The 15,495-nt window shown below is 39.1% G+C and overlaps 1 protein-coding gene across 1 annotated transcript; it reads left to right on the top strand.

The window, feature by feature from the left end:
- Positions 1–1,491: 1,491 nt before the first annotated feature.
- On the top strand, positions 1,492–15,495 carry LOC121372313. Its single transcript, XM_041498607.1, has 7 exons — positions 1,492–1,621; positions 5,695–5,771; positions 8,370–8,665; positions 9,787–9,873; positions 11,516–11,627; positions 13,178–13,266; positions 15,451–15,495. The coding sequence occupies exons 2-7, from the start codon at positions 5,714–5,716 to the stop codon at positions 15,493–15,495; spliced, it is 687 nt and encodes a 228-aa protein (XP_041354541.1). The 5' UTR covers positions 1,492–1,621; positions 5,695–5,713.

Genomic DNA, 15,495 nt, shown 5'->3' with positions numbered 1-15,495 from the left:
TAAATTGTTCATATGTATAAAATTTACCATTATCATCTTATTTATGTATCTGACACCAGATTCATATCAATCTTTATAAAATAATTAATTATTATTTATTTTGATGTCATCAGGTTATTGTATCGGAAAGAAAGAAAAGAAAGAAATGTTTTATTTAACGACGCACGCAACACATTGTATTTACGGTTATATGGCGTCAGACATATGGTTAAGGACAACACATATTTTGAGAGGAAACCCGCTATCGCCACTACATGGGCTACTCTTTCCGATTAGCAGCAAGGGATCTTTTATTTGCGCTTCCCACAGGCAGGATAGCACAAACCATGGCCTTTGTTGAACCAGTTATGGATCACTGATCGGTGCAAGTGGTTTACACCTACCCGTTGAGCCTTGCGGAGCACTCACTCAGGGTTTGGAGTCGGTATCTGCATTAAAAATCCCATGCCTCGTCTGGGATCCGAACCCAGTACCTACCAGCCTGTAGACCGATGACCTAACCACGACGCCACCGAGGCCGGTATATTGTATCGGAGTCACCACTAAGTTTGTTCTTACATGTTTTGAGGTATACACACCAAGCTATTAAGGATTCTTTCCAAAATATATTTTGTACTGTTGACACAGTATTCGTTTCAGTATAATGTGTATCAAATTCATTTATATGCAACTGTCTGTGCCGTAATAAAAGTTTGGATATTGGGAACTTTAATACTCTCGTCACTATTATTAATATTCATTTGCACACGTTTAACATTATCCGGTTTTCCTTCTCATATCAACTTCAAACGTTTCTTATGGAATTTCTGCATTGAATGAATGGTGGGTTTATTCTTTCGTTGGGGTGTTGCGTTCATTTGTCTAACTGTTTTCTTTTGTTGCTAAGTGTTTTGGTTATACAGAACATATTTTCAATAAGAAATCTTTACGATTTATTTGAAAAATGATGATGTCACTAATTTTGTCGTTAATCTTAATTTTGAGTCCTACGAATCATTCCTTTCATTTTTGTAAGTAAATATTGTATTTTATTTTTACGTAATTTCTCAAATTCCTACCAATATGTATTATATTTTGGTTTTGACAGCGTAACTTTGGGCATTTAGTACAATTTGAATATTCGCAAAAACATTATAGTCAATTTATATTGGGGCCCCACAGTTTCCGTAAAACCCACTTTAAAACGTGACATCCACCTTAGAAGTGTTTTACTATGATGCCACAACACTTTTAGCATGTACTAAAACATGTCATGGAAAGTGTTTTTAGGGCACTTTTGAAATTTCGCCGCCTAACTATATTGGATGGAGAGGCAGGATGACAGCTTTAACAAGTTTTCTTTTGTATTAGAAACTGTAATGAGCATTATCCTATCCAAGTAGGATTACCTCTATCATAAAATTAGAAATGTTTAACATGTTAATGGCTTCTCAATAGCCGATATGTATTTTTGTGCTGGGGTGTCGTTAAACAAACATTCATTCATTCATTCTTATAAATGTTTATTTGTATATATTGCTCTGTCCATGTACAGTTATTACGTAAACAAATTCTTCCTGTTGTACTTTTAGATCCGTCATGATCCGTCGGATATACGCATGCAGCCTACGACCCTAAGAATGTATGTATATGCTGTTTATGTGTATCTCTCTATGTCCTAGCCCCCCCCCCCTAGCCCCCCCCCCCCCCCCACACACCACACCTCTCTCTCAATCTGCCTCCCTCTCCCCTCTCTCCCCTCCCTCTCTCTCTCTCTCTCTCTCTCTCTCTCTCTCTCTCTCTCTCTCTCTCTCTCTCTCTCTCTCTCTCTCTCTCTCTCTCTCTCTCTCTCGCTCTGTGTCTCTGTGTCTCTCCCTCCCCTGCGCGTGCTGTAACCTCACCGTGGTGCAGGGGTGTAACATTCTCTTTGAGAATGGCCAATACAGCACACATTGAAGTTTAGAGTAAAATTCGGTGTCCGTAAAATTCTGTGATATTTGTATTTGTATTTTTGGCACAGTTCTTTACACTGTTTTTGTTTTAACCTTGAATTTTTATATTGATGTTGATCATCACTTTATTTATTTGCATTACCATAGTTTGACACCCAATAGCCGATGTATTTTTCGTGCTGGGGTGTCGTTAAACATTCATTCATTCATTCATTCATTCTGTGTCTCTTCCTCTTTCTCTCTATCTGTGTGTGTGTGTGTCTCTCTCTCTCTCTCTCTCTCTCTCTCTCTCTCTCTCTCTCTCTCTCTCTCTCTCTCTCTCTCTCTCTCTCTCTCTCTCAATAATATATTTAACATTTTTTGTTTTTGTTTGATGGGAGGGAGCTTGTATTACAATTCAAGACGTAAGTTGTATTGTGAATATGAATTTCTTCACAATAATCAAATTCTGTTCTGTTCCGAGGCTTGACTTAAATATTTAATAATACCGATGTTTCGCACCTCTGCGTGTCATGTCTGTGAACTACACTGATCTGAATGATAACTGTGATAACATAGCCGTATGATTGTTCACTGTCCCTCGGGCCGGCGGGGCGGTGTTGTCTGATGTATGTTTAGGTGCTATCTACTCGAGTGTTAAGTAGAACTGACTCCAGGGTTATTGTCACCCCGGGCAAATCAAACTTCGGCCGGCCTCACTGGCTTATTACTTTAGCCACCGGCTTTGTGGCTGGTAGACACTTCGTTCGCCTCCCACTACTGGCTTCAATCCCAGATTGAGCTCAGTGAAGAGTTATTTTGTATGGGTTTTTTTTTTTGGCCGATTAACGACTAACAATTAAGTGTCCTGGACAGACAGACAAGATATGTGGACATTGTGCTTGAAGTGTAGTTGGATGTCAGAAAGAAAAGTGTATATAGTTTAACGTCAAATTTGACATTCAATAGCCCATGATTAATGAATAAATCTGCTCTAGTGGTAGAGCGCCTTTATTGATCTATGATCGGCTATTGGATGTTAAATTTGATCATTTTAACTCTAGTCTTCATAGGACACCCGATACATTTTTTCCATTAGCAGCTAGGGATCTTTTATATGCACTTTCCCACAAATAGGACAGCACATACCACGGCTTCTGATATACTAGTCGTGGGGCACTGGTCGGTTTGATTTCGCTTATGTCCCTTTCCAGATCTGCGGGTAACCCATGCAAAAATCGTGGTTTTGCAAACACGGGTAAAATACACACATGCGAAATGCACCACGGGTCTTGGTCTTGGTCATGTTTTTTCATCGTTTTACGTAAACCAGCGTTAAAGCTAGGTTTTGATATAACCCGATGTTTCGAAACCCAGACATAAAATCGACCCTACGATTTCAACTCGTAGTCTTCATTAACAGCAAGGGATTGCTTTTAGGGTAATTTCGCCACAAACAGGATGGCACATACCATGGCATTTGATATACCAGTCACCGCCCACTGGTTGTGACGGGAGGGGGGGGGGTGTACAATCAGAGAATATGTCCACTGAGTTGATTCGATCCCACGACGCAAGCACCTCAGGCGAGCGTCCACTTAAGGAACAAGACAATTGTAATACCACTTGAGGTTAAGGTATGCTATGTTTAGAGGCCCCAGGCCCCCACACCGTTAGCATGGCTTTGCGTTAACATTCGCGTTGCCACGACCAGATAAGAACTGGTGTGATCGCCGGCAAGATTCGATGTAATGGAATCAATGGTGCGTTGTTATCAGCAGCCGAAGAAGGTATAACTACATGGACGCGCACAATCCACTTTCACACTCAGACAACAGAGCGCGTCCATAGTTAGACATCTGAACACGTCGCAGGTAACAGTATAACATTTTGAACATTTCCTACCTCTGTTGATAATAGTTTATTATAAAATGTACAGGACATATTCCGTGTTTAATGAGTACAAAGCTGATAGTCTGGATGTTCACCTAAAGTTAATCGATATATATAAACGACCAAACCATCGGGGTTTTTTTTTGTTGTTGGTGGGGTTGTTTTTTTTTTTTTTTTTTTTTAATAGCACCACTAGAGCGCATTGATTTATTTGCTATTGGATGTCAAACATTTGGTAATTTTGACATATAGTCTTAAGAGAGGAAATTCGTTACATTTTTCCATTAGTAGCAAGGGTCATTGTATATGCAAAATCCCACAGATAGGATAGCACATACCACAGCCTTTGATATACCAGTTGTGGTACACTGGATTGAACGAAAAATAGTCCAATGGGCCATCCGACGGGGTTCGATTCAAGATTTTCCCGCCTTCAACACAAACCAGACATAATTTACGGTGCGTCTTGACAACATCCTTGAGACATCGCTTCTATAGGATTATATAGATATGAATACTGTCATTTTGCTTCTTTCCTGCCGTCTCCTAGAGAATAGCCATATCACCAAGACAGACGTGATTCATCGACTCTTTTTCACATTGTCTAATGTCTGCTCTTAGTCTTAGTGCCAAATGATGTTTGCTTTTTGTACTCAGCATAATACAAGCACAAATATTCGCAGTTGGTGGTCAGTGGGTCATCCTTACAGATACAGTGTTCTGCAAGCAATGCTAACAAAATATTGTTGTGCTAATTTTCAAAAATTCAATCTACATTTTTATTTATAAGTCATAAATATTCAGTACTCCATATGCTCTATTGTCCACCAACGTGTTAGTCCTTAACCACATGTCTGACGCCATATCGCTTTAATTAAAACGTGTTAAGTGCGTCATTAAGTTACTTAAGTAAAACAGGACGGGACATAGCCCAGTGGAAAAGCGCTCGCTTGATGTGAGGTCGGTTTAGAATCGATTTCCGCCGCCGTGGTATGTTCTAATCTCTCTGTGGGATGATGCATATAAAAGATCCCTTGTTACTAATGGAAAAAATGTAGCGGGTTTCCTCTCGAAGACTATGTAATAATTACCAAATGTTTGACATCCAATAGCTCTAACAGTGTCGTTAAAAAAAATTTTTTTTTTTTTTTTTTTTAAAGTAAAACATTCTTTACTTTTATGAACGTATTATACATACATATGATGCATTGTACAGCTATGACCTCTAATACATTATTGCTAATGGAACAATGTAGCGGGTCTCCTCTGAAGAATACGTGTCAGAATTAATAAATGTTTACCTTCCAGTAATGCCATAATGGTGTTGTTAAACAAAACGAAATTTAACTTTTAACGAATACACTTCTAGACAATTGTCAGAACTGGCATGGCGGAAGCAAGTAGACATGTTGGGGCTGGCTGAGATCGAGTTCGCAAAGCAAAGTTTCTAGTGGGTTCGGGGGTATGCTTCCCCGTAAACATTTGAATACTAGATGTCCTGAAATGCAATTTCCTGAATTCTACAAGTAAAATTCATGTCTGCCTTAATTCTAAATTCGCACGTTCGTTGGAGAAGTAATGGTTATCAAGACAAGCTCTAGTTATTTTTAGACGGTATTTGCCTGTTTAAATATCACATACTGTAGCTTCTCTCTGTTATAACCATATCCAAATATGTTGCAGGTTTGTAGATTAACTATACTAAGCGTCCATTTTCACGGGCTGAAACTAGGGTCTGCGCTTTTAAGATTTACTACCAATAATAGTTTTGATTTAGAATTATTGGGGGGGGGGCTAGAGCCTCCTCAGCCTCACCCCCATCCCCCACCCCCAATTGCTCCGCCGTGCCTGTAGAAGATGAAACTTACTTTGTTCATATTTTTGTTTTCAGGTGATACTCAAAGCAGAAGATGTTGTTTTCACTGGTTGTCGTCTGCGCCTTGGTGTGCTCCACAACAGCCATACAGTGTGAGTAACTCACTAATAGCTGATGCTGGAGATGTTAGGGGCCGTTATACAATTACGTAACGCTCTAGTGGGAGAGGAGGTATTGTCGGTTGCGTTGCGAAATGTTATTGGGGAGAGAGGAAGGGGGTTGTTGTCAAGAGTTATGAAACATTTACAAAAATATATCATATTTATTAATAAATGTAGTCAGTGATGATTTTCTATGTAGTATGTATTATGCAAATGAGCATAAATACCATTTTGCTAATGCAATAATATTATAAAATTGCGTCATAATGGATTTTACGAGGTCTGTTCAAAAAGTATCCGACTTTAGGCCGGGGAAAAAAAGTAGCTTAAATTTTGGGTTCCATCTTTAGTCTCCTTCGAAGTAGGCTCCTTGTGACTTCACACGCTTAGCCTAGCGGTCCATCCATTGCTGGAAACATTTCTAGAAGTCCTGTTTTGGAACGGCTGTCATGTGCGCAATCGCGTTCTTCGTGATGTCATCTCGGCTCTCAAATCGGGACCCTTTCAGCGGCATCTTCAGCTTGTGGAACAAGGAGCCATGTCTGGATAGTAGGGAGTCTGGCGAAGCTGAGTAATTCCGTGCTTGGCCAAGAAATCCTGGACCAGGTGCGACGTCAAGGCGGAGCTCTTGCTACTCACGCGAAAGCAGCTTGGTCACAAATTTCGTGGCCACTTTGCGCATGCCCAAATCAACAGTTAAAATGGCATGTGCAGAACCTTCACTAATCTGAACGTCATTAGCAAATTTTTGGACGGTCAACCGACGGTCTTCCATGATGAAACTGCGCACTTTGTCCATGACATGTGGATTTTGGCTTGTTGACGACCTACCGGAACGCTGGTCACTGTCAACTGAAGTTCGACCATTTTTAAACCGGTTAAACCATTCTTTAATTTGTTTAACCTCCATAGCATCGTTGCCGAAGGCATGCTGAATCTTATGAACTATTTCAGTTTGGGTATCACCAAGCTTTTGACAAAACTTGATGCAGTAACGCTGCTCAACACGTCCCGTCATCGCGTGTAAAGTGTAAATGCGACGAGCACGTGTTACACAACCACGAACACCGGCTGCACCAGCCCTCTCTAAAACTTAATATATCAGTCAGAAATAAAAGCTCACAGGAACACCACAAGAAAACAAGCCATTTTTTTTTTTAGTTTTTTTTTTTTTGCATGGCATGGAACCACTGGTATATTCAGCAGTAATGTCAACTGAAAACAAAGAGGCACTCAACAGATTCATTATGACACCATCACCAACATCGGATGTAAAAGCAAGTGGTTATGTTAACTTGTTTACATCCGTAGTTAATTGTATAAACATATTTATTCCGTGGATGTAACTGAACTATTTCATAAGGTTGCTCTTGTGGAGATTACAGGCAATGTTCTAAAAATTATAAAATCTCCGTATGCCAATGTCACATATAGTGTTCAAACTGATAAAGGAACGTCACAACGATTCCAGTCAAATATTGGTGTTCGACAGGGTTGTATTTTATCCCCAACATTGCTCAACGTGTTTATTAATGCTTTTCAAGAATATATATGCAGAATTGGTGATAAGGTATCATTAGACACAGTGTACCTAAGCTATCTGCATTTTGCACACGACATCCTGTTTCTATTGGAAACACCTCAAGGACTACAGTTACTCCTTATTAGCCAACTAGATAAATACTGCAAAGATAACATACTTACCACCAATCTAGATAAAACCAAAATCGTTATGTTTGGTGACCAAAGCGCAACAAATAATCATTTATGACATCTTTCTGGCAATACAGTACCTGTCCAGTAGTATCAAAATATACATATCTAGGAGTGGATTTTAATCAAAATGGTCATTTTAAAGAATGCTCCAAATCTCTTTGAAAAAAAAAAGGTCTGGGCTGCTTTTACAAACTTCAGATATAACTCGTGAACGCCAATATACCAGTGGATATTTCATGTCAATTATTGATTAAATCTGTCCTTTTATATGCCAGTGAAGTATGGGGTGTCCAGTTCATATATTTAAAATGCCTTAAAACTTTCTTGCCAGAGAGAGGGAGAGTGCTCTTAAAAGTCTGTAAGTCAATACTACAGTTAAGCAATTGTGCCCATAATTGGGCTTCTAGAGCTGAGCTTGGTCTGTATCCACTTTTATTATCTGTATTGAAAATAATGGTAAATTTTACTCTCACACAAAACCCTTTACTCCAGTGGAAGAACGATTCTGTAATCAGTGCAATCTGATTGCAGATGACTATCATCACATCATAATATGTGTGGAATATAATACTTCACGCTCTAAACTATTTGAATATTTAACTTTACATAATAACACATTTAAAGTGATGTCTGTGCATGAACAATTTATATTTATAATGTAAAACCAAGATGCTGCTTGTGCAGGTGCAGTGTGTAAACTTGTTTATGATTATACATGTATTAACCAATAATTAGTTTAGTATCCTGTTTGTACCATGCTTGTACACATATTACATTTATACATTATAATTTCAACGTTTGGTCTACTTACAAAATGCCAAACGTTATTTAGTGCATAGTTTAACGTAATTTCACTTTCTGGTCTATTTTCAGTTTGCTTACCAGAGATGTTGTACGAGTTCGCCAGCGATTTGACGCCCACGTTTGGGTCTGGATATGTGCAGATTAGTCCAGTGAGCTCCGTGCCCATTACTGGGGGAGTGGCCAATTTCGGGGGTACCGGGACTATCAAATACTACAAGCTGTCGGCCATGGACTGGAGGGGAGACAATCTGCTGAGCTTCACGTTTCAGCCAACCGATCCAAGCCTAGTGGCTGACGTCAGTCTCATGTCAACGTCCTTGGCAGACAATGCCGGGAGTCTGATGGTCACTTGGTCAGCCAATCAGGTGAGTCGCTAAAGTGTCTTGGTAGGGATTCTTCTTCTTCCTATTCTGTCCTTCGGCTAGTGCAGGCGCGGATCTAAGGGGGTGCTGGAGTGCGCACTACACCATCACCCCACTGAACTCCCTCCAAGAACCCAGGTAAATCTTTAAAATGTGTTGGTAAGATTTTTCTCGTCTACCTTTGTGTCGTTTAAGCCCGTGCATGCGCCGATCCAAGGGAATGGTGTTGGGGTTACGCACCCCCTCCGGAATTCGAATCCTCCGAAAAAATCCACTGTTTAGCAGACTAATTCATGCATTTCTTGGTTTTTAATGGGGAACATCTAATTAGTCATCTTGATATTTCTGTGGAAGATTATAATGTAGGTCATGGTAAGTACTATCCTGTTTGTAGGTGACCCCTTACTGCTGATAAAACGAGCAGCCCATGGAGTGGTGAAGGCAGGTTCCTCTCATTGTCTATGTGGTCGTTAACCATATGTCCGACGCCTTAGAACTCAAATACAAATGTGTTGAGTGCGTCGTTAAATTCTCCCTTCTTCATTTTTCCTCTTCGTTTTCTTTTCATTCATTCATTAATTCCGTTCATTCCATTCATTCCATTCATTCATTCATTCATTAATTCCATGCATTCATTCCATTCATTCATCCATTCATTCATTCATTCATTCACTTATTCGTTCATTTCATTCATTCATTCCACGCATGCATTCCATTCATTCATTCATTTATTCATTCATCCATTCATCCATTCATTCATTCCATTCATTCATTCCATGCATTCGCTCATTCATTCATTTCATTCATTCATTCATTCCACACATTCATTCCATTCATTCATCCATTCATTCCATTCCATTCCATTCATTCATTCCATTCATTTAATTCATTCATTCCATTCATTCCATTCGTTCAATCATTGATTCATTAGTTTATTATGTTGTCACTAAACAACATAATGTTGACCCATGTAATCATTTCACACGTTTTAGTTATCCCCATTCTAGCCTTCACTAAATGTGTTTATTTTTCTTGTCAATAATTTCAGCGAGGTTGATGTAAAGCGAAAAAGAGTTCAGCATATGGTATCGATGAGTTCTATATATATATTATATTAATTCCAGGTCAAGCTCAAGGTAATCCTGCGTCTGTGGAACACAACCACTCTTCAGTTTGATACAAGAACAGAAATGCTAACTATTTCTGGTTTGGTAAGTCAGTTTAATATAACCACCATTCAGGGCCGTAGTTAGGATTTATGTGGTGGTGGGGGGTGGGTGGGGGGGGGGGGGGGGGTGGAGCAGATGAATTATTGGAACGAAAGTGCACGGAAGGCGCAAGACACCTATTTTTGTAATCTAGAGGTTCTGAAATACCATTTTGCAACCATTTCAGGGCGCTTACATACTTAAAACGTTAATATCAATTACCCCCTTGCCCCCACCCCACCATAAGGAGTTGCCTTTATATTGTTCATTGAACAAAGTCTGGTGTATTTTACTGTGTATATATTGGGTGAGACTTTAATAAAATACCAGGGGCGGGACGTAGCCCAGTGGTACAGCGCTTGCTCGATGCACGGTCGGTGTGGGATCGATCCCCGTCGGTGGGCCCATTGGGTTATTTCTCGTTCCAGCCAGTGCACCACGACTGGAATATAAAAGGCCGTAGTATGTGCTACCCTGTCTGTGGGATGGTGCATATAAAAGATCCCTTGCTGCTTATCGAAAAGAGTAGCCCATGAAGTGGCGACAGCGGGATTCCTCTCTCAATGTCTGTGTGGTTCTTAATCATATGTCTGACGCCATATAACTGTAAATAAAATGTGTTGAGTGCGTCATCTGTCTGTATGTCTGTCAGTGGTCCCTCAGGAACGCTGTGTGTATTGCAAAAACAAAATTTTAAAGAAAAATTAGTCAAACTTATGTTATTTAGTAACAATTCCTAGGCCCAGTGTTCAGGGTTTCTGCCACATGGTAAAATGGGTATGGCGCCATACCCACATGTTTTTGCAGATTTTTTTTTAAGTTAACCTTTTGACAAAATTAATGACTCTTATCATTACTGTATGATTTGCTTAACCCTAACCCTAAACATAACCTTTTTTTCTGGGGGAATCACCCATAGCCCTTGTCGACTGCTTGCATTCAAAACATACATTGTAAATATTCAGTTTCATAGCGCTATACCCCAACATTTCGTTCTGGCAGAAACGTCGATGTTGGGTATATATTAAAGTGACAGACCCGTGTTGTTAAACATTATGACGTATTTTTCAGTTTTAAAGCCGTTTTTGATAATATAAATTAAAATTACTTACATTTTATTATTTAGAATATTCAATTTTGTACACCTTAAGTGGTTCTGGGGCCCAATTCACAAATGTCTCTTAGGCTCTGTTAGATAACAAAGCATCCTCTTTGCAAATCTTTTAGCATTGCACTGCGAGATCGCAAAGTTGCGAGAGTTTAGTGAATTAGGCCCCAGGTCATCCAGGTTTTTGTAATGCCCCGAAATGCATTATTTTTCATAATTTTAAAAAAACACGTTCGTCTGAGAAGTAATGGCTATGGAGACAAGCTTGTTAGTTTTAGACGGTATGTCCTCATTTAAACATCACATACTTTAGCTTCTCTCTGTTATAACCTCATCTTTGATGTTTCCAGATTAACTAAACTCTGTGTCCATTTTCACAGGCTGAAACTAGTGTCTGCGACTTTAAACTTGTTGTCTCTACAATCTTCAAAGATTGTAAAACTATTTGCAACAAACATCATGTTGCAGGCGGAAGAAAAAGGAAATCCGTATTTGTTATATATGTAGCGATTTTCAAATAGAATCTCTCTTAACCAGGATCTGAGCGTCGTACAGTCTGTGCGTGTGACCCTAGAAGCGACCAGAATTCGATTCCAGTCCAGTCCCCTGATTGGAGGAGGAGCCCCTACACCGCTTACACTCAATCTCCGTAAGTATAGACTTTACACACAATCTCCGTAAGTATAGACTTTATACTCAATCTCCGTATGTATAGACTGTACACTTAGTCTCCGTATGTATAGACTTTACACTCAATCTCTGTATGTATAGACTTTACACTTAGTCTCCGTATGTATAGACTTTACACTAAATCTCTGTATGTATAGACTTTACACTAAATCTCCGTATATATAGACTTTACACAAAAAATCTCCGTAAGTATAGACTTTATACCCAATCTCCGTATGTATAGACTTTACACTTAGTCTCCGTATGTATAGACTTTACACTTAGTCTCCGTATGTATAGACTTTACACTTAGTCTCCGTATGTATAGACTTTACACTCAATCTCCGTATGTATAGACTTTATACTCAATCTTCGTATGTATAGACTTTACATTCAATCTCCGTACGTATAGACTTTATCCTCAATCTCCGTACGTATAGACTTTACACTCAATCTCCGTATGTATAGACTTTACCCTCAATCTCTGTATGTATAGACATTACACTCAATCTCCGTATGTATAGACTTTACACTCCATTTCCGCATGTATAGACTTTACACTCAATCTCCGTATGTATAGACTTTACACTAAATCTCCGTATGTATAGACTTTACACTCAATCTACATATGTATAGACTTTACACTAAATCTCCGTATGTATAGACTTTACACTCAATCTACATATGTATAGACTTTACACTAAATCTCCGTATGTATAGACTTTACACTCAGTCTCCATATGTATAGACTTTACACTAAATCTCTGTATGTATAGACTTTACACTCAGTCTCCATATGTATAGACTTTACACCAAATCTCCGTATGTATAGACTTTACATTTAAGCGGAACCTAGATTATAATTCCCATGTTTTAAAACCCATCTACAAACTAGCGTCAGCAATCTGTTGGTTTTGCCCTCATTTACGTAGCTTTAAAATGATCATGTCCAAGCTAACTTGTAGTCAAATTCCATACACTACAACAAGTCAGCAGAGGTTTAATGCCAATAATGGGCCATACATGCCAGCAAACACGCACAAAAAGTTCAAGTTTATTTTGTTTAAAAACACCACTAGAGCACATTGGCTATTGGATTTCAAACATTTGGTAATTTTGACATAGACCTATAATCTTAGAGACGAAAGCCGCTACATTTTTCCATTAGTAGCAAGGGATCTTTTGCATGCACCATCCCACAAACAGGATATCACATACCACTGCCTTTTATATACCAGTCGTGGTGTACTGGCTGGAACGAGAAATAGCCCAATGGGATCACCAACGGGGATCGATCCAACACCGACCGCGCATCAACCGGGCACTTTACCACTGGATTACGTCCCGTCCCCTTATGCATGCATGCACAAACAAACAACACACGTCTACTTAGTAGAAAGAACAGAAATATGTTTAGAACAAACTGTATTTACGCTAAAATACTTAAAACGTGTTGTTGTTGTTGTTGTTGTTGTTGTTGTTCTTGTTCTTGTTCTTCTTCTTCTTCTTTATTTATGTATTTTATTGTAGGGCACGATGAGCATATTAAGATCATTGGCTGGGATCCACTGATATTTGGAGCAGGAACTCCAACTCGTTATTCAGGGATCTTCGATGAGGCGAGTTTTGTTTATTATTATTACTTCTAGCAACTGTTAACGTAGCCATTAATACCATGACAACATTCTATCGAAGCAGCGTACATAGTTTTCGAAAATGAAAAAGCAGCATGTCTTCTTCTTCTTGTTCATCTACTTCTTCATCCTTTTCTCTCCTCCTCCATCTTCTTATTCTTCTTTATCTTCTTCTTCATCATCATCATCATCATCATCATCATCATCATCTTTTCCTGCTCCTTCTCCCCTTCCTTCTTCTTTCTCCTCTTCCTTTTTCTATATGTTTTCCACCTCCTTCTTCTTCTTTATCTTTTCCACCTCCTTCTCCTCATTCTCCTCCTCCTCCTCCTTCTTCTCCTCCTTCTCATCCTCCTTCTCCTCCTCCACCTCTTTCTTCTTCTTTATCTTTTCCTTCTCCTCCTCCTTCTTCTCTTCCTTCTTCTCCACCTCCTTCTTCTTCATCTTTTCCTCCTCCTTCACCTCCTTCTCCTCCTTCTTCATCTCTCTTCCTTCTTCTCCTCCTCCTCCTTATTCTCTTCTTTTTTCTTCTTTCTTTTTTAAAAGCTCAGACAGGGACCTCAATTAGCTGCTATGCGCGCTACATGAGGTTCTTCATGGGTTTGAATACTTTCTCCTTGTGTAGCCAATTTCACAAAACATCGTAAGTTTACGTCTGCCACTAGCAGTTATAGAAGTCATACGTTTGCATGTGTTTGGCATCTATTTCACGTAGACATATCACATCATTACGGAAATTGAAGCATTTTAAGGACGAAATAAAATAAAATATGTGTACTTCAAACTATATATTGGTTGTACTGTTAATAGTAATGAGAACTGTGGAATAGTCGTAGGTATACGTTTACGTGCAAAAACTATGCTTACGATATATTGTAAAATTGGGCCAGGGGTTTATCTGAAGACAAGACTGCTTTCCTCTTGTCCGGGTATAAAGCATAAAAAGGAAACAAGTTTGGATAGATAGATACTGGAATGTGGAGTTGGGAGTGCCTGATTCTGTGGGGTGGTAGTTAGGGTATCAGTTTTAAGACCGATACGTTCTGGATTCGATACTCTGTTCAGCAGGAAGGCAGAATGGTGCCATCACAATCTGTCTGATAATTTTGCATTCCACACCGCTTCAGCTCTTGACAATACTATAGAGTACGAACACTTCAAAGTGTCACGAAATCCAGGTTTAATGTATAAATATAATGAATGTATTTGTTTTAGTAGGGAAATGTACTATTTTAGAAGATGCTTGCCTGAGACCTTTCTCACCATGTATTTCCATCATTCTACCCTCAAAATTAGTTGTAATCCATGTAAAAATACGTAGTGATTTGTTTGTAACCCTATATAGCTGTTTGATAGTAATGCTGAAATGAATAAATGTTGTAATGCAGATTGTGGCACTTTTGTTTAATTCGGGCGAAAGCCAGCCTACCGTCCTACAAAAATGTGCACCCGTACGCCTATGCTTTAGTTTACTTCGAGGTACTGTATAGGTATCCTTGTTGACGTTGCAACCCTGCCGAGAAAAATCCTGCCACTGTCCCTGATTATTAGATACGTATTGTGATACAGGCTTGTTATACTGCTGTATATCTTACAAAACGTTGCATATGAATCTCATCCCTAATAACTGAGGTGTCTACCAAGGACAGCTTAATTAACTGTAAGCACAGAAATAAACGGATTTTGTTTTCATTGGGAACGCCAGTGCATCCAATGTTGATGATGTACATGTAGTTGATAAACAGAGAACACTACACGACCGGCCATTAGATGTCTTTTATCTTGCAACGAGTTATGACAAAACGTATCTAACGAGCGATGCGTGGATGCATTTTTAAATGAGTTGTAAGATAAATGGTATCTAACGGACATGAATAAGGTATTCTATTTCTTACATATATCCTCAAAAATAAGGTTGAAAACGATTTTAAAAATGCCTTTTCCAACTACAAACACTGTATTCGTGCTGGTCCAGTTAACAAACATCACTGAGCAATTAATATCACTAACGTTTCGGTGTGGCTATGGCGTCTAGGTCACCACTGCAGAGCAGCCAATCAGATGCCTCTAAATTGATCTCCCACGCGTATGATACCACAAATATCAGACAGTGTTCTCATTAACGCGTGAATAAGAAATTATTCTTATTGTGTTTTTCTCTTCTTTCAGTTCGCATATTTCAAATGTATACCAGTTGATGCCTTCGTCCCATAA

Source organism: Gigantopelta aegis, chromosome 4 (genome assembly GCF_016097555.1).
Source record: "Gigantopelta aegis isolate Gae_Host chromosome 4, Gae_host_genome, whole genome shotgun sequence".
NCBI classification, from domain to species: domain Eukaryota; kingdom Metazoa; phylum Mollusca; class Gastropoda; order Neomphalida; family Peltospiridae; genus Gigantopelta; species Gigantopelta aegis.
The sequence above is the reverse complement of the archived record's forward strand: the minus strand, read 5'-3'. Positions and strand labels throughout refer to the sequence as shown.